A 21,939-nucleotide genomic window follows, 5' to 3' on the forward strand; every position below is an offset into this window, starting at 1 on the left:
AATGCAAATAAAGTATTCTACAACAACTATAATAATAATAATAATAATAATAATAATAATAATAATAATAATAATAATAATAATAATAATAATCTAACTTAGAGTTATAATAATTCTTTACCAATATCTTGTATTACAATATTACAATGTTTCTTCCATGGTCAAGCCAATGGAGATCAGAGCTCTTCAGGCAATTGAATTCACTGCAGCATTTATGTACACTGGTTAAAATTTTTGATAAACAGTTGAAGTGGAATGTGTAATTTAAAAGAGAGACAGAGAGAGAGAGAGAGAGAGAGAGAGAGAGAGAGGGGGGGGGCATTTTTATTCAGTGAGATCCCTGTGGTTGATGTTGCTTGGCGAGTTTCTTTATATCTGGTTTCATCGATGTTAATGATAGTCGAAGGTCACCTCTTTTCATAATGTCAAGTCTATTGTGAGCTTTTGATAACAGTTGAGAAACACGACTGAATCCCGATTCAACAAGATAAGATGTTGGAAAAGCAATAACGTAGAGCTGTGCTTTATCCCAGAGCAAAGGAGGTTTTGTAACAACATCATGTGTCTTCCATACATTGTACTTTCCATCTTTGAATTTTGTACGCATAATGTCATCACTTTGTAATTCAATGAGAGGCTCTTGCAAAGATATGTCAATATCGGCAACATTAACTTCGAAAGGAATTGAAACCCAACTCGGTATAACCATCATGAGTAGGTCACTAAACCGAGTTTGCAAATCTGCATGCATATTTTCCATATATTCAGCATATAATACAAGATCTTCATCATGCAATACACTGTTAACAAAAGCCAAACAAGGAAACTGTTCAAATGCACAACGCCTGATATTATTCATGTACAACTGTAGTTTCCTCAGAAAAGCAGCAATAGCACTTTTACTAGATATCAGATCAGAATCTTTTCCTTGGAGCTGTTTATTAAGTGAATTCAGTTTTTCAAATATATCTGATAAGAAAAACACATCACATTTATTTGCAAGCAGCTGTTCTCCAAGTTGTGTTAGCAAGAAAGGAAATAATTGATTCCCAAATGCAATGAAATGCTGAAGACAATTCCCCTTTGATAGCCATCACACCTCTGTATGTAATACAGGCCGCTCGAACTCTTTTCCATGTTGCTTACGTAATTCATGAAAAAGGCGGTCCCTGGGAGAATTTGATTTAATATGGTTAACTACTTGTATTACGACAGTAAGGGCATCATGCAGACGTGCACTCATTTTCTTTGCAAGTAAGTGTTGATGGTATATCACGCAGCGAATACAAAATACTTGCGGGACAGCTTTTTTTTAAATGTGCAATAAAACCTTTGTATGTGCCTGCCATCGAAGGTGCACCATCAGTAGCACAAGCGATTATATTTTTGAGTGGAATGTTGTTTTCCTGGAAATAAGTAACAACTTCAGCAAAAATCGTTTCACTTTTGTGTCTGTCACAAGACTTCTAGCAAAAAGCATTTCCTCTTTGGGCCCTTAATCACTTAAATCTAACATGCTAATAAAATGGCCTCATTATCTCTTAAAGTGGATTCATCAAGTTGAAGGCCAAACTGTTTCACTTGCAAATGGGCTATCAATTGCTTTTCTACATCCTCTGCCATTTCATCAATGCGTTGGTTCACAGAAGAGTTGCTTAAAGGGATGGAATTAGTAATTTCACTGGCATTTTGTTTCATAACTGACGAAATTATAGCAAACACTGCTGGTAGAATTACTGTTTCACCAACATTATGGGATTTACCTGCCTTTGCTATTATTTTGCTAATTTAATTTTTCATGCCAGTAAACCATCACTCATTTTACTCACTTTGTTATTAAAAACTTGAGACAGTGTTTTTCGAGCTTGGAAATAATCATCAAAGTTTTTTAAAGTATTCTACTGGTTTATCTTTCTTTCCTGTGTGATTTTTTTCTAAATGGATTTTTAGATTAGAAGGTTTAATGCTATCATTTGAAAGTATATCCATGCATATGAGGCACATTGGTTTCGATCCATTATGTGTGCTGGAATAAATTTGTAAGATAGATATTCAACGGAATACTGTCGGTACTTCTTTTTACTTGGAGTGGCCATGGGATGTCTGAAAACACACACACACACACACACACAAACACACACACACACACACACACACACACACACACACACACACACATATATATATATATATATATATATATATATATATATATATATATATATATATATGTATATATATATATATATAATAAATTCCACAGCCAAACAATGTCGCAGCTCACAAGAGCTATGACAGTCAAAGAACCGGTTCTTTGACTGTCATGGCTCTTGTGAGCTGCGACGTTGTTTGGCTGTGGAATTTATTATATACAATCTCACATTCTGAAAATCATATATATATATATATATATATATATATATATATATATATATATATATATATATATATATATACATACATGTATATATTATATATATACATAGCGGGTAATACAATTACTGCAGTTCATAATATCTAACTATATATATGGCTATTCATTTTTATAAAATTTTCGACAAATAAAACACGTTTAGAAACAGAGTGCAAGGTAAATGTTTAAGGTAAACCTGTTAAATAGAAATATTATAATTAAAATAACTTGAATGATTGAAAAAAAAAAAACTATACAAAATTACAGTAGAAATAAAATTTTAAATAATAAAAACTATTCCGAGTTGGTTTTCTTCATGGACCACCAAAACATCGTTGTGGACTCTCATTTCTTTCTTTCTTTTGTTTTATTACATTTTCACCCCAAACAAGGAACACTGCCACTTTGTTGTAGGGGGCGACTATCAGGGGAAACAACTACTGGGTACTATGTAGGGATTTGGAGCAGCAATATGTCGGTTCAGGTTACACTTGAACTTCTGTACGTTAGTGCAGTTGGGGAAGCTGGGACCTGGAATGGAATTCAAAAGTCTTGCGGTTCTGGGGAAGAAAGTACTGGAGTAGAAAGATCTTTTACATCTAGGGATCTCTACTGTGTGGGGGTGGGATTTAGCTGCCTGTCGGGTTTGTCGAGGGTGTTTACGTTGTGGGGGCACAAGTGCTTGCAGTTTGTCAGAGCAGTCTCCATTAAAATACTTGTAGAACGGGCAGAGGGATGCAACATTTCGTCGATGGGACAGCTTAGATGCCAGTTCAGGGCCTATAAAATTGGCGACTCTCTTTTGAACTTTGTCTAGGAGCGAGAGAGTAGTAGAAGATGCACAAGCCCAAATATGACAACAATACTCCATACATGGGCGAATGGTGGCCTTATTGAGTTACAGGATACTTTCAGGCATTAGTAGTTTTCTAGCACGGTAGAGAGAGCCTACCTTCTTTGCAGCGGCCTTGGCAATGCTTTCAATGTAATTGTTCCAACTCATGTTTCCTGTGAACGTTAGGCCAAGGAGTTTGAAAGATGTACTCTCAGATAAAGAGTCGTTGGCCATTGCTATTGGTGGTAGAGAAGGTTTCTTGTAATTATTGAAGGAAACTAATTTAGTCTTGGCGGCATTGAACGTGACCATCCATTTTTGTCCTCATTCCACTACAGATTGGAGGTCATCCTCTAGTGTTTCTGCCATTTCTTTAGATATGTGTTCATATTGCTATGCTTTGCCTGTGGACCCCCAGAAATATTCTATGGACCTCGGTTGAGAACCCCTGACCTAGATGAAATTATCACGGACCGTGAAATAGGTACTTACACACACACACATATATATATATATATATATATATATATATATATATATATATATATATATATATATATATAATATAATATAAAGCTGAACGTGTGTGTGTGTGTGTGGTCATGAATAGGCTCCTATATGGTTGACTATTTAAAAAACTGATTACATATAATGATAGAAGATGTATCGAGACACAGGAATGGATATGTTTGATCTGGCAGAACGGTGATTCATTAAAATTGTGGGGTCTGCGTTCGCTCCTGGTTCACAAAGTATGAAAAAAAAAATTAAAAATTAAAAAAAAAAAACGTTTACAAGTGTTTCTGATATAGCTGTGTTGACTTTCGAGGGTGCTAGGATTAGCACCACACGGCATTAATTGTGGATGTTATTTTAGTTTTTTATATATTACTAGCAACGCCACCCAGTGTTGCTCGGGATCGCATAAGACAATGAGAAAATCTTTTAACATACCTGTTATTCTTAGGATAGAGGAATTTTTGATGTCTATGTATCATTTGCCATCTTGAGCAAAAGAATATTTTACCTACCATAGGACGGGTATTACACAACATATGTATGAAATAATTGTACCTTCCCTAGGACAGGAAATTTAGAGCATGTCTATGGAAAAATTTTCCCTTACTTAGGACTGGTAATGTATAACATATTTAAAATATTTGAAATAATTTATATAATTTTCTGTTATGCGAACTTTTTTGTATGTCACAGGTAATCAGAGTGCTATTGTTATATAAATGTCATACTACTCTAACATGATTTTCGGTTTTGATAAATTATGTATGCCACAGGTAAATTTTCTTTGTTTTTCATGTGGGTACTATACTATACAAGTATCTTATTTCCTGGGTAGGATACTGTACAAACACCTTTTTTTTTCTAATTAAAAAATGAAAGAACTCGGTACTTTTAAGTAATTTTCTGTTGTGCTAAATGTTTTGTGCGTCTAAAGTAAGAATTTGTTTGTTTTTTCATATGGGTTCTATAGTGAAGAAGCACCTTATTTCTCATTTAAAAGTCATACTACTTGAATATATAATGTGATTTTCGGGTTTAATAACTTTTATGAACGTCACAGATAGGATTTTATTTGTTTTTCCATATGAGTACTATACTGCACAAGTACCTCATTTCTTGGGCAGGATAATGTAAAAGTACCTTATTTCTAATATATAGATGAAACTACTCGATGATTTTACATAATATTCTGTTGTGCGAACTTTTCCGTATGTCATAGGTAAGAGTTTGTTTTTACATTAGAGTGCTATAGTGAAGAAGTACCTTATTTCTAATATAGAAGTCATACTACTCCGAATATATTACATGATTTTTGGTATTAATTTATTTTTATTTCGGACTACTATTCTCATCTTTATTAGTTGTTGTTTTTCATCTTTTATTGGTTTGTTTATTCACAACGTTTTGGCCAACTAATTCCTCTGGCCTTCGTCAGGTGGTAACTGCGACGGATAGGAACTTTGAATCTCCTAACTGCATTCTCAGCCATCACTGCCATCCATAGTTGTTGTCGTCTCACCACATTTTTGACCAAGTAAACCTCTGGCACGCTTTGGGTGGGATTGAAACCGCTATCTTCAGACAATGTTCATCTGGAACTGTAGAGATTCAACGTCTCTATCAACTGCACCACGCGCCCCGAAAGAAACCAATAAAAGATGAAAAACAACAACTAATAAAAATGAGAATAGTAGTCCGAAATAAAAAATAAATTAATATATATAATGCTCATCTCAAAAATGAATTCTAATTAAGGAATAATATATATATGATTTTTGGTTTTGATTACTTTTATATACGTTACAAGTAAGATTTCCTTTGTTTTTCATATGGGTACTATACTGTACAAGTATCTTGTTTCCTGGGTAGGATACTGTACAATAACATTTTTCTAATTTAAAAATGAAAGAACTCGATACTTTTAAGAAATTTTCTGTTGTGCGAAATATTCTGTACGACAGGGATAAGAATGTGTTTATTTTTTCATCTGGGTGCTATAGTGAAGAAGCACCTTATTTCTCATATATAAGTTATACTACTCGAATATTTAACGTGATTTTCGATTTTAATAACTTATGTACGCCACAGAAAATATTTTCTTTGGTTTTTTTCATATGAGTACTATACTGCACAAGTACCTTATTACTTGGATATAATTTCTTGTACACATAAATATATTAAAAAGTGATCATTGTATGTGATTTCTGGAATATGACATCTATACAGTATACAAACATGCAATACATAAAATTCATAATGATCAGTAAATTAGTTTAAGAGTGAATCCAATATATATAATCATATACACATACTAAACATTCATAATGATCGGTTACTTAGTTTAGGAGTGAATCCAATACATACAAATATATAAACATATGCACATAATTAAATTTCATAATGATCGATTAATTAGTTCAGAAATGAATCAATACATAGAAATATATAATCATATACACAATTAAAATTCATAATGATCGGTTAATTAGTTTAGGAGTGAACCCAACACAAAAATATATAAACATATACACATAATTGAAATTCATAATGATCGGTTAATTAGTTTAGGAGTGGATCCATTACATACAAACAAATAAAAATATACACATAATTAAAATTCATAATGATCGGATAATTAATTTAGGAGTGAATCCAATAGAAAATGCAATTACTTTTGATCTATTTACGTGATTTTTGGAATATAACAAATAAGCGATATACAATATATCAGATATATTTGGAATATGCCATTTTCGTTACATAGATCAGAAACATTCTCCTGTATTTTTTTTTAAATAAAAGTGTTCTTGTGTAATTATTACATAATAACATTTAAAAATCAAGACTATCGAAATGTAATAAAAAAAAATGGTGGCGGTCAAAACCTTAACACTGGTGTTAGTAATCAGTCACGCTATACATTGCACCAAAGGGACAACTATTTTAAGAACGTTATGAAATATCTACATCAGTAAATGCCTCTTTTACACAATGTATGCATGCGCACAACGACACCATTGTGCTAGGCTCGTCAAGTTGTCATTTATTTCAATTTGAACATTCTTTTTTAATCCCTTAGCTATTGTTTTAACCGATTAAACACCTCTAATAAAATTCTCCACCAAAAATACAATCTTTTGAGCTATTGTACGCCGTCCAACGACCATCCGTCTAGGAGGAGATACAATTTGAAAAACGGAAACAGACAGACACACACACACAAACAGATAGTGAGATTTATATATTAGATTATTTATTTGATTATGGTATGAAAGTCTTCTTTGCCGGCAGGGTGGGTATATATAGTTCCTTATTAGTTTAATGTAATTTGTAGAAAATGTATATCTTCCCCATACATTTTGATAAAAAGGTGAAGGAATGTTATAAAGTTGCTGAGCAGATTAGTAAATTATCTGTTATATATTTATGTCTCGATCTAGCTATTTATCTATCTATCTATCGACCGATCTATTTATAGAACTAGCAAAATCATCAAGAGATGAGATGTGAAGCTGTGTTTTGATATATTATTAAAATATGTCCATACATAAAACTCGGTGGCCTATCAAGTTGCATCAGAAATATTTGCCGAGCTGACCGGTGACGTGTCGTTTGTCATGTGTTCTGGTTTGATGGAATATCGATTGAGTTGGATTCAACAGAAGATGATCTGAAAGGTGTCTCCTCGCGAGGGAGGCTGAGACTCTCAGACGTGGGACGTCTAAAAACTAACCACCCAAGCAAAGATCGTCAATCACTTCTCTGCTATTGTCGACTACCTGGGAGAAATAAAATAATATTTATATATAAAAATACACATCGACTTGGTCTACCTTGAAACGTCTTTGTTTACACAGAATCCTTCTCCCCAATATTGGCAGAATATCTTCCAAAGAAACGAACGCAGAAAAACAGGTATGTCGTCAAATGTATGTGTTTCTGTAATCATGTTCACACACACATACACATAAACACATAGACGAAATTATCACGGATCGTGAAATATGACTATATATATATATATATATATATATATAAGGGAGTAGTCACCAACAATGTGTATTTTTTAACATTATTTTATTATTCCGTGTCTTGGTTTTTCATTGAGAATTATGTTTGGATCATTGTAATAATGTTTTTAAGTCATTGAAATCGTTTACGTACGTACGTTTCAGACGGTCTGATGCGTCCTCGTCAGAAATTATTTTCAAATGTGTAAAAATGGCGATTTTCGTAGTTAGTTTGAAGTTTTTCCAAAGGGTGGAGGCTTGTAAGTGTTTATTATACATTGGTATGCTGAATTTTTATTGCTTTTTTATTGCTTTTTTATTTTATTTGTCCAGGGAGATTTTGACCTCGCTGTAGTCAGTCGCTATCTCTTTCTGCTAGTGTGTTTTCTTTTCCTTTAGGGTGGGGTAGGGTGTGTGTGTGTGCGTGTGTGTTTATGTGTGTGTGTGTGTGCGTGTGTGTGTTTGCTTTTATTGGTTTGGGAATGTGTATATTGTTTTATAGTATTTTGGGGTTATTTGCTTTCTTAGGAAGGCGGCTGTGGTCCAGGTCGTTACTAATGTGTATAAGTGGGGAGGGGGGACTGGCTCTTCTTAAGTAAGGGTAGGGGTGCTTTCATTCTATTTTGATATTTATTTTTTGGATTCTTGGATTTTAGTATTGTGATTTTCCATTTTAGTCTTATATTATGTTTGTTTAGAAAGAGGGGTGTATTTAAAATAGGGGACTTTTTAATGTTTCTATTTATTTGTCTCCCCATATAGGTATAGCCAGGCCCAGGATCGGTTCCTAGTGAGGGGAAGATTTTGTTCCCCAGAGGGGGGCATTGGGAGGTGTAGGTATGGGAGGGGGATGATAGAAGGGAAGATAGTCGTTTCAGTAATGAGGTGGTTCTCCTCCCCTGACTGAGGAGGGAGCGAGGTGTTGGAACAGATATTATACTATGGTTCTAGGTGTCTCCTAGTGTTGTTGGTTTCGAGGTTAAGTAGGGTTGGTATTGTTCAGTGTGTTGTATTAGAGATAGGGGTGTTATGTCTGTGTGTGGTTGTATGCGCGCACGTGTGTGTGTTTTAATGTGTCGGTTCTGATTTATGTGTGGGTGTGTGTATGTGTATGTGTATGGGTGTGCATGCGAGTGTACCTTGCATTTCAAACTCGTCCCACATACTACAAAAGGAGTTACAAAATGCAACAAACCGCGATGTGGAGTATGTGACATAATAATAGAAGGTAACACATACACATTCAAAAACCCAGCACAAACATTCAAAAGAAAAAAGGATCTAAATTGCACCTCCAGAAATGTAGCATATGCACTAAGATGCACAACATGCAACAAATCCTACATACGCGCCACCAAAAATTTCAGCAATAGAATGGCCTTACATAAGAGCAACATCAAAATTGCAGATAACAGACACCTCTATGTTTCAAAACACGTACACACATGCAGTGGAAACAGCTTCAAAATAATGCCAATCTTCCAAACAGACAATTATTTTTATTTACTTACACAGGAAAAAAACTTCATCACCAAATTCACTCCTGAACTGAACAGAACCTAATACCATCACCCAAAAACATGAAATGCAAGGTACACTCGCATGCACACCCATACACATACACATACACATACACACACCCACACATAAATCAGAACCGACACATTAAAACACACACACGTGCGCGCATACAACCACACACAGACATAACACCCCTATCTCTAATACAACACACTGAACAATACCAACCCTATTTAACCTCGAAACCAACAACACTAGGAGACACCTAGAACCATAGTATAATACTGAAACGACTATCTTCCCTTCTATCATCCCCCTTCCATACCTACACCCCCCAATGCCCCCCTCTGGGGAACAAAATCTTCCCCTCACTAGGAACCGATCCTGGGTCTGGCCATACCCATATGGGGAGACAAATAAATAGAAACATTAAAAAGTCCCCTATTTTAAATACACCCCTCTTTCTAAACAAACATAATATAAGACTAAAATGAAAAATCACAATACTAAAATCCAAGAATCCAAAAAATAAATATCAAAATAGAATGAAAGCACCCCTACCTTTACTTCAGAAGAGCCAGTCCCCCTCCCCACACATACACATTAGTAAAAGCCTCAGACCACAGACGCCTTCCTAAGAAAGCAAATAACCCCAAAATACTATAAAACAATATACACATTCCCAAACCAATAAAAGCAAACACACACACGCACACACACACACACACACACACACACACACACACACACACACACACACACACACACACACACACACACACACACACACACACACCCTACCCCACCCTAAAGGAAAAGAAAAACACACTAGCAGAAAGAGATAGCGACTGACTACAGCGAGGTCAAAATCTCCCTGGACAAACCAAATAAAAAAGCAATAAAAAAGCAATAAAAATTCAGCATACCAATGTATAATAAACACTTACAAGCCTCCACCCCTTGGAAAAACTACAAACTAACTACGAAAATCGCCATTTTTACACATTTGAAAATAATTTCTGACGAGGACGCATCAGACCATCTGAAACGTACGTAAACGATTTCAATGACTTAAAAACATTATTACAATGATCCAAACATAATTCTCAATGAAAAACCAAGACACGGAATAATAAAATAATGTTAAAAAATACACATTGTTGGTGATTATGCCCTTATTTAAATATACATCTTTCTTTCGTTGGAATTTATTAACCCATTTTATATATATATATATATATATATATATATATATATATATATATATATATATATATATATATTTATATGTATATATATATTTATATATATGTATATATATTTATATGTATATATATATATATTTATTTATTTATATGTATATATATATTTATATATATATATTTATATGTATATATATATATATATATTTATTTATATGTATATATATATTTATTTATATATATGTATATATATATTTATATGTATATATATATATTTATTTATTTATATGTATATATATATATTTATTTATATATATGTATATATATTTATATGTATATATATATTTATTTATTTATATGTATATATATATATTTATTTATATATATGTATATATATTTATATGTATGTATATATATATATTTATTTATTTATATGTATATATATATTTATAGATATGTATATATATTTATATGTATATATATTTATATATTTATATATATTTATTTATATATATATATGTATATATATATATATATATATATATCTGTTTATTGTTATATAAACATTGTCACATCCTGCTGCTACAAATAGCCACTTGTTTCAATCAAACAACAGATATCATCAGGCAGCGACTTGACTATTCAAAAGTTCAAGATTATTCATTGAACTTTTGAATAGTCAAGTCGCTGCCTGATGATATCTGTTGTTTGATTGAAACAAGTGGCTATTTGTAGCAGCAGGATGTGACCATGTTTATATAACAATAAACAAATATTATCAGCTCTTTTTATTGAGCACTATCTAACAACCTCGTTGAATTCATTAGTCCATTACCTTTGAATAAAAAAAACCCGAGTATATATATATATATATATATATATATATATATATATATATATATATATATATATATATATATATATATACAGAGCGAGAAAGAGAGAAATAGGAATGTATGGTTCAGATGCTTAAGAATCAATACAGACATTTGTAACACGTTACACAGAATTACACGACATTGATATGAACACCACTCCACTACGTAATATGTTTTTTAGTACCGATTATATAACGTGTCGAGCAAGTGATCACATAACATAATTTGTTGGTTAATTTAATTTGTACTATAAATTGAATTAACAAATTCATTAAAAATTAAATATACATTTAACGATAAACTAATTTAAATTGCAATTTTTCAAAGAACGAGTATTATTTCTATTAGTCATCAAACGTAATTATAATTTAACTACTCTAATTTATTAAATTCAGATGTATTTTATATGTAGATACATATACAACGTATACATATATGTATACAAATATATAAATGTACACACATATATAATATATACATATACATATAGATATACATATATATACTATATATACATATATATACGCATATATATACATATATATACATATATATATACACGTATATAAATATATATATACACGTATATACATATATATACGTATATATACCCATATACTAATATATATGCATATACACATATATACATATATATACAAATATATATATATACATATGCACATATATATGTACATATACACGCATATATATATACATATACACATATACATATATATACATATATACATATAAATATACATATATATAAATATACATATATACACACCTATATATACACATACACATATATATACAGATATATATACATATATACACATATATATACATATACACACATATACATACATGTATGTACATATATATGCATATATACACGCATATATACATATATATACACGTATACATATATATACATATATATACATATATACATGTATATACATATATACGCATATATACATATATACATATATACATATATATACTTATATATACACATGTATATATGTGTACATGTATATATATGTGTATATATAAGTATATATATGTATATATATATATATACAATAATACAATGTACACATAATACAATGTACACATATATATACAATACACATATATATACATATATACATATATATATACACACACACACACGCGCACACACACACACACACACACACACACATATATATATATATATATATATATATATATATATATATATATATATATATATATATATATATATATATATATATATACTAGTGCTGGGACGATTTACCAGAATTGGAATCAAGAGTCAGAAGAATCAGAACTTTTTGGAGTATTGGAATCGGTATAGGAATCAGAAAAGTATAGTCTAATTTCCTATGCCGAAAAAGTTTGAAATAAAAAAATGAAACAAGCACAAATTGCTTTTTGCCATTAGATGTTGTTTCTTCGCAACAAAGACTGAGAAGGACCCCCCCCCCCCGCATAAGTTATAAATCTCATTTACAGATTTAACATTGATTAGCAGAGTTTAATTTATTTTATGTGTTGGTCAGTTATAACTTGCCTAATGCCTTTGTTGCTTAAATGTTTATGTGCCCTCATCTATGGTAGTTTATGTGATTATTAACAAATTTTAAATGCTCTTTTAAATTTCTGTTAGCGCCAGCTGTACATTGGGATATTTGTCAACGGCTTCTTCTGAAATAATTAAAGTTTTATGACACCTTTTTGGACACAAGGAAATCCTCGGACTCTCCAAACCTAATTTAATTTGTTTTTATTAGTTTTTATTGTAAGCAAAGTAAATATTCTAGAGTTCACTTGCCAATTCAACATCACAGATTTTAAAAAGCTTTTCACACCTATTTGATAAATGGCCATATGGCGTCTATTAGTGAATTTTTTTTTTTTTTTATTACATTTTCACCCCAAACAAGGCAAATTGCCACTTTGGTGTAGGGGGCTACTATCAGGGGAAACAACTACTGGGGTACTATGTAGGGATTTGGGCAGCAAGGTGTCGGTTCACGTTACACTTGAACTTCTGCACGTCAGTACTGTTGGGGAAGCAGGGACCTGGAATGGAATTCCAGAGTCTTGCGGTTCTGGGGAAGAAACTATTGGAGTAAAAAGATCTTTTACATCTAGGGATCTCTACAGTGTGGGGGTGGGATCTAGTAGCCTGTCAGGTTTGTCGAGGGTGCTCGCGTCGTGGGGGCACAAGTGATTGCAATTCGTCAGAGCATTCACCACTAAAATACTTGTAGAAAAGGCAGAGGGATGCAACATTTCGTCGATGGGACAGAGGCTGAAGCTTAGATGCCAGTTCAGGGCCTATCAGGTTTGCGACTCTCTTTTGAACCTTGTCAAGGAGCGAGAGACTAGTAGCAGATGCACCAGCCCAGATGTGGCAGCAATACTCCATACATGGGCGAATGGTGGCCTTATAGAGGTACAGGATACTTTCGGGTGTTAGTAGTTTTCTAGCACGGTAGAGAGAGCCTACCTTTCTTGCAGCGGCCCTGGCAATGCCTTCAATGTAATTGTTCCAACTCATGTTTCCTGTGAACGTTAGGCCAAGGAATTTGAAAGATGTACTCTCAGATAAAGAGTCGTTGGCCATTGCTATGGGTGGTAGAGAGGGTTTCTTGTAATTGGCACTTTAATATAAAAGATTTAACATGCTTGGAATTTTTTTCTGGTGCTGGTTTTCTATGATCCCCACATCTTTTGAAATATTTCATGTTTCCATTATATTTTGTTTGGTTGTGGAACAAGTGAAAATATAGATAAAAATCTCACAAGTTTGCCAAAACTTTGGAAGAGCAAATATTGAGAAGTTTTTTAACTTAAAAAAACTTTCTTTTTACATTTAAAATGCCCAAAACATATGAGATTCTACATTTTAGGCGATTAAGTGTGAGCACACTAAAACGTTAATTTAGAATTTAGAATGGGGGTTCAGTTGTGCATATTAATATAATGTAAACTTGTCCCATTTCGATACGTTATTTCAATACATTCGACAAGGTATGGCATAAGGGTCTACTTCACAAGATTTCCAGCTACGGTATAACTGGAAATGTTTTCTCAATCATTAAATCATTTCTCTCCGATAGGCTCATAAGAGTAGTGGTTGATGGACAAAAATCAGAGGCCTGCAGTATTAATGCTGGAGTCCCTCAAGGGTCAATCCTGAACCCAACTTTCTTCCTGATCTACATCAATGATCTCCCTGAACACATACTTAAATTATTCGTTGACATCTATGCTGATGACACGACCATCTACGGCAACACATCAAAGGCTGTAAATAACAAAGTTCTCTCTGATTCTTTCACCTCTGATCTCGAGCACGTGTTTTTCCGGAAAGATTGGCGAGGGGGGACCAGAGATTGGAGTTCAGACGAGCATCTGCCACGGAAATAACGATAAAACAAGAATAGGCTCGCAATGTCTCTGTGGGAGAGGGGTTGCAGGGTAGAGAAAAGGGCATTCCCCACTGAGTCACGAAGTCTATTTTGTACTCTGTCAAGGCAGGATAGGCTGTTTTTAGCAGCTCCTGCCCAGATATGGCAGCAGTATTCCATCTTTGGACGTACTTGGATTTTATATAGATAGAGAATTTCAGCAGTAGTGAGATATCTTCTGGAGCGGTAGAAGGACCCCACCATCTTTCCAGCGACCTTAGCAACAGACTTGATGTACGTGTTCCATTTCAGATCAGGAGTAAAGGACAAACCCAGAAGCTTGTCAAAACACGGGGCTTCTCCTAGACGAGAGCTATCCATTTCAATTGATGCCAGATGGGGATCAGAGCGTTGATGATGTAAAGATAGGAGTTTGGTTTTAGATGCATTAAAGGTAACCAGCCACGACTTTCCCCACTGAACCACGCGCTCGAGATCAGAGGAGAGAGAATCAGAGGGAACTTTGTCATTTACAGCCTTTGATGTGTTGCCGTAGATGGTCGTGTCATCAGCATAGATGTCAATGAATGATTTAAGTATGTGTTTAGGAAGGTCATTGATGTAGATCAGGAAGAGAGTTGGGCCCAAGATTGATCCTTGAGAGACTCCAGCATTAATACTGCAGGCCTCTGATTTTTGTCCATCAACCACTACTCTTATGAGCCTATTAGAGAGAAATGATTTAATGATTGAGAAAACATTTCCAGTTATACCGTAGCTGGAAATCTTGTGAAGTAGACCCTTATGTCATACCTTGTCGAAGGCCTTTGATATGTCAAGAGCAATTGCCCTAGAAAGGAAGCCTTTGTCAAGAGATTCACTAATCCTGTGAGATATAACCGTTAGCACATCTGCGGTAGATCTTGCAGAACGGAAACCGTATTGTGTGTCACTAAGAAGATTGTTTCTGCTGAGGTGGTTGACTATTTCTCTATTTAATATGGATTCCAGCAACTTACTCATAACACACAGGAGATATTGGTCTTTACTGAGAGGGAGATGACTTATCACCTGAATTCTTAAATACAGGGCATACTGATGAGGTTTTCCAGGGAGTCGGAAAGCACTTCTCCTTAAGGCAACGTTTAAACAGTTTTGTAAGTATGGGAGTAAGTTCTGGTTGAAGCTTTTTTAACACTATAATTGGAATGCCGTCAGGGCCAGTTACTTTACTGGAAGCAAGGTTCTTGATTAGCTTGGCGACCTCATGCACAGATATTTGTATGTTACCTAGCGTGTTCTGTGTTATAGGAGGAAATATGGGGATTTGATGGCCTTCATCGCATAGGGTAGAATTAGCTGCAAAGTTCTTTGCAAATAGTTTGGCCTTGTCAGAAGCTGACGAGATGACCTCTGGTCCATTGATAATGGTTGGGATAGAATGCACACTTCTGTTCAGGATCCTATTTGTTATTTGCCAAAACTGGTGGGAACCAAGCCACTGATCAGCTTCTTTGGATTTAACAGACTGGGCATATAGCTCTCTAGCATTTTTTTATTACTCTTTTACAGTGGTTGCTGGCGTTCCTGAAAGCAGCTTTAGTTTCAGTGCATCTATTACGTTGGGCGTTATGGAAAAAGTGGTTTCTGTGGGCGATAGCAGCAGCACATTCTGGGGAGAACCATGACTGGCTGGTAGGTTTTTGTTGGAATTTTTTAGATGGTATGAATTGATTTATGCCTACAATTAATCATTCGGTCAGATCTGATACTATAGAGCACACACCCTTTTTAAACATGGAATGCAGAAGTAAATCAGATATGAATGTACGGAAGCTGTCCCAGTCAGCCATAGAGTATCGGTATACAGTACGGATGAGGGGTACATCTGGGGACTTATTATATTTCATTTTTATCTTAACTGATACGACGGAGTGGTCGGAGGATACTAGAGGAGATAGAATGGAACATGAACATAGCTCAGGGGAAGTTGAGAGAAAAAGGTCTAGGAGGCTTGCATATTGACCTGTAGTATCGGGCACACGGGTGGGTTCGCGAACAATCTGAGTGAGGTCATAAGCAATGGCAAAATCATGACAAAACCTCCCCTCTTCGTCTGTCTTATTTGAGTGGGTCAGCCATTCCATGTTATGGACGTTGAAGTCACAACAGATGTGGATGTTAGTCGAGGGATGTGCAGACAGGATGTGGTCTATTTTCTCAGATATACTCTTAAAGATAGTAACTCTGCTGTTATGGGGCCGATAGAGGGCAAATATAAATGCAGTGGTGTAAGCAAGTGCAACACGGAAGCACATATAAGGTAAATTAGGATCTTCTCTAGAGATATCCCTGCCACATGGAAAGCCATCTTTAATGTACGCACATATTCCATGCCCATGGCGATCTTGGGGGTCAGATTTAGAGAATCCGTTAATTATGAACTCATCTAGGGAAGTGGTCGGCCCTATTCCAGTTTCACTTAGAAAGAATATATCCGGTTTCGTCTCCTGCAATTGGGTTTCAACCTCTGGAAGGTTGGAACGTAGACCCCTAATGTTGGAGAAGGAGAGATGGTAGTAGGGGTCTACGTTGGAAGATGGGGTTCTAGGTTTATTCAAGTTTTTTTTCTGGAGATGTTTCATGTTGAGGTTTTGGGATTTGTGGAACAGGTCGGCATACCAGAGAGGGAAAGTAAGAGAGAAAAGACAGGAAAATTTTTTTTTTTTTTTTTTGTAGCACATGAAAAGGTAAAGCCGTAACAATTACCCACTAGTATGGAATCGAGAGGACCCACCAGAGACTACTGCATGATCCAGAATCCATTCACCAAATAGAAATACAGCAGTCTCAGTACTTTGCGCCTGCTGATAGGACAGCCTTCTTAGTGGTTAATCCAAGGTTCGGGTCCCTGGCTATCAGGCGGATAACGTCAGCCCAGACAAAACGTTTACCTCTAGCACCCTTACTAGTGACATGGCCACAAGGATAGACATAGAGATAGAAAATTTCCGACATCTCAGACTACTGTTCACCAAGTACTACCGACCTTTAAAGCAGCTTTTTCTTCACCCTTTGTCAGAAAAATCACTCATTTGAATGAGGACTGAGGGGCAAAAAAGAGAAGCGAGAGTTACTGGAGCTGCCGATAACACATCCACTGTATTATCTACTCTCCATTTTAAAAAAAGGGGGGGGGATGGGTACAAGTGTTTCAGTGTGAACAGGTATGGTATAATAAATTATGGGGGTTATCTATTTTATTTTTACTTTCATCATATTTTGCTTATTCTTTTGTTTTGGTTTACCCCGAGCACACACACCTCTAAAAACCTGGGCAACACCGGGTACCCCCCGATAGTACTTTCATAAATTAGAGCCCATTTTCTGTAGGCTGTTTTTGAACCCAGTCAATGACGGGTACTTTTGCTAGTATATATATATATATATATATATATATATATATATATATATATATATATATTGTTGTGCCATACACTGTATACCTAAAACATAGCAAGTTATTTTTTGTTTTCTTTTCAACCCAACACGCGTTGATATTTTTTTTCGTATTAACCATCATTTGGAATTTTCTGTCAAATAACATCCACGAGGGGCGTGCTATAAGTAATGCTCATGACTGGCTTCCAGTTGTCTGATTTAGCTGAAATTTTGCATGTGCAATAATTTATATCTCTACGGATTATGTGGCAAATTACAGCTCTGAACTAATTGTAGTTTCTGTTTTACAAGTGTTTGAACTGAGTCAGGTGTGAAATGGAGCCTGTTGAATGTCGAGCAGTGATCCGGTTTTTGTATTTGAAAGGACACACACCACAGGAGACTTTTGATGAAATGAAAGAAAGTTATGGTTATAACGCCCCATCATATGACCTTGTAAAACGCTGACATCGTGAATTCAAACATGGCCGGAATTCTGTGGAAACAGCTCCCAGACCTGGTCGCCCTCCTTCTGCCATTTATGAGGCATCTGTCTGTCAAGTTGAGGCTGCCATTTTGGAAGATCGGCGCATTACTATTCGCCAAATAGTCGAAGATGTCAAGATTAGTACAGAGTCTGTAAAAACTATCATTCATGACCATTTGCATATGCATAAGGTGTCTGCCAGATGGATTCCCAGGTTGCTCACACCATTCCAGAAGCGAGAATGCGTCGAGTGCTCGAGGATGAATTTGGAGATGTGCCAAGAAGATGAGCAAAGTTTTTCTAAAGACTGATTACACAGGATTAAACCTGGGTCCATCACTATGATCCAGAGACCAAAGCCCAGTCAATGCAGTGGAAGCACTTAGACTCACCACCTCCCAAGAACGCAAGAGTGCAGCCCTCCGCTGGCAAGGTCATGCTCACAGTCTTCTGGGACCAGAACGGAGTAGTGATGACAGGTTTTCTGGCAAAGGGGACCACAATTACAAGAGCCTATTATGCTTCACTTTGGAGGAAATTAAGAGAAGCTATCAAAATCAAGAAGCAGGGCAAGATCAGCAAAGGTACCCTCCTCCTGCAGGACAACGCTCCGGTCCACAACTCGCATGTCGCCAGATCAAAAGCACGGGCGTGTGGTTATGAAATCCTTCCCCATCCTCCCTACTCTCCTGACCTTGCACCCTCGTACTTTCACCTCTTCCCAGCCATGAAGTTGTTTTTGAAAGGAAAGCGTTTCCCAGATGATGCAGCCTTGATTTCTGGGGTGTTCTACAAAAACGGTCTCCAGAGCTGCATCAAACGATGGGAGAAATGCATAACTCTAGGTGGTTCCTATGTAGAGAAAGACTAATAACTGTGCCAAGTTTTGTTGCTCTACTGCTATGGAAGTGGGTCAGGGGCATTACTTATTGCACGCCCCTCGTACGGTGTCTCATAACGATATTATATTTGTAATGTACTGGGACACTGAAATCCCGCAGAAACTTTTAGGCTTTTTAAACAACGTTTGCAACTGTATTTTATTACTAACAAAATAAAAACAGAACAGTAAGGAAGCTATATATTGTTGCAAAGCGGCAATGAAGAACTTTAAAACATCTTTAACGGAAGAAGAATTTATTTTCAATAGATTCAGGGAACAGCTTAAACCAAAAGAAAATTTCAGGGTGAATCGGTTAAAACTAATGTCTTATAAACAGAGACAAGAAGAGTCGTTAGATTATTTTGTAAATAGGTGTAGACAACTCAGACAGAGATGTTCGTTATCTGATATGGAACAACAATAGAAAATAATTGAACTTATTATTTCCAGCACTCTAATTCCAGATTTTCTAAAGGGGTTATTGTTTGTGTCGACAAAACATTTGAAGCTTCTAACATGCATTGAAAACAACTTAGGCTCATGCTGAACGATAGGATAGAAGTACCAATATTAAAGTCATTAGAACACCAACAACATGTTCCACGAAATTTAATATCTGTCTCAATCGAATTTTGCCATGAAACCTGTCCAGCATTTGGATCAGAATGCAACATATTGTAATGTTGTGGCCCGTTTGGGCTGTGATCATAGCGTAGTATCTGTGTTAACTGTGGCAAGCAGGGCCAAGGGTCAAAACATTATTATTATTATTATTATTATTATTATTATTATTATTGGCTCACATGGAGCTTTCACACAAGTCAACAAACGATCTGATTGGAAACCTGTGGTATTCTCTGGAAGCTGAGTGACAACAAGTCTCCCCAGACGTCCAGCTCTCTCCACCTCCTTCGATAGCATTTGCAAATGAATTTGCATCATCGGAACAGCCGATTACCATTGATTTCTCGCTGGTAGTGGCCATTGGTTTATACTGGAATTTGAGTGGCACTCAGCCTCTCCAAGGTCCCAGTTCTCTTTGCGCTTGCCAGCCGAGGTCTGGTTGGCGCTCGCTCCTCGGTCTTTCAGTCCTTATTGACCCTTCTCGGCCCTTTGGTATCATTTTTTTTGGGGGGAGGGGTCGGTGATGAAACAATGGGGAGGGGTGCATGATTGGGGGTATAGAACTTGTAAATATGCAGTTTCGGTGTTCTTCATTCCCTGTAATGCTTATTCGTTATATTGTCTTGTATTATTCTCCGCATTCAAGGGTTTTCCTTAATATTTCAGTCGTTTTCATTATCGTTAGTCGTTGTACTTTTGCAGTTATTCCTCTGATTCCAATTTCTAACATTCTTTTTTCGAAGTTTTTCGGAATTGTTCCTAGTGCTCCTACTATTATCGGTACTATTTGGACTTTCTTCATCATCCAAATCCTTTTTAACTCTCTGGCTAGTTCTGTGTATTTGCTTCGTTTCTCTTTTTCTTTCATACTCATCCTGTGATCAGCTGGGACTGCAAAGTCCACGATTTGACAGGATTTTTCTTTCTTATTAATTATTACAACATCTGGTCTTCTTGCTTGGATGGGTTTGTCCGTCTGTATGTCCATGTCCCATAGGATTTTGTGGTTCTCGTTTTCGAGTGCTGTTGCAGGTTTATGCTTGCACCATTTGTCTGTACGCTCAAAATGCAGTCGTTTACACAATTCCCAGTGTACCACCCTCCCCACTTGGTCATGCCTGTTTTTGTATTCCTTTTGAGCAAGTTTGCTGTATTCGCTTACTATATGGTTTATCGTTTCGTCTCTTTGTCCACAGAGTCTGCATTTGCTGTTTTCTTGTATTTTATCGATCCTTGCTTTGATATGGTTGGTTCTTATCGAGTTATCTTGTGCTGCAGTTATTAGAGATTCAGTTTCTCGGTTTATATGTCCTTTTCACATCCAAGCCCAAGTGTTTTCGTTATTCTCATCTTTTGTCATTCTTATGAATCTTCCGTGGAGTTGTTTCTCTTCCCATTTCTCTTTTCTCGTTTTGTCGTTTGTCTCTCTGTTTTCTGTTTTGTTTTGTTTTTTTCAGTGTCTCTCCCTGCCATAATTATCCTTTCAGTGTTTTGCATTATGTATTTTTCTAGTACTTTTGTTGTGTCCTTCACACAGTCTTCTATAGAGACCAGTCCCCTCCCACCGTCTTTCCTTTTCATGTAGAGTCTGTCAATATCGTCCTTTGGGTGTAGTGCATTATGCATGGTCATGAGTTTCCTGGTTTTCTGGTCGAGTTTTCTCAGTTCTTCTTTTGTCCACCCTATAAACGGTTCAGG

The 21,939-nt window shown here is 35.6% G+C and overlaps 1 protein-coding gene across 1 annotated transcript; it reads right to left on the minus strand.

Annotated features, from left to right (window-relative positions):
• Positions 1 to 328: 328 nt before the first annotated feature.
• Positions 329 to 1,623, minus strand: LOC145292752 (zinc finger BED domain-containing protein 5-like). Its single transcript, XM_080138789.1, has 2 exons — positions 1,515 to 1,623; positions 329 to 969 (listed from the first exon to the last, which is right to left on the minus strand). The coding sequence occupies exons 1-2, from the start codon at positions 1,621 to 1,623 to the stop codon at positions 329 to 331; spliced, it is 750 nt and encodes a 249-aa protein (XP_079994915.1).
• Positions 1,624 to 21,939: the final 20,316 nt, after the last annotated feature.

This window comes from Euprymna scolopes, chromosome 14 (assembly GCF_053919585.1).
Source record: "Euprymna scolopes isolate OS-2025 chromosome 14, ASM5391958v1, whole genome shotgun sequence".
Classification (NCBI taxonomy): Eukaryota; Metazoa; Mollusca; class Cephalopoda; order Sepiida; family Sepiolidae; genus Euprymna; species Euprymna scolopes.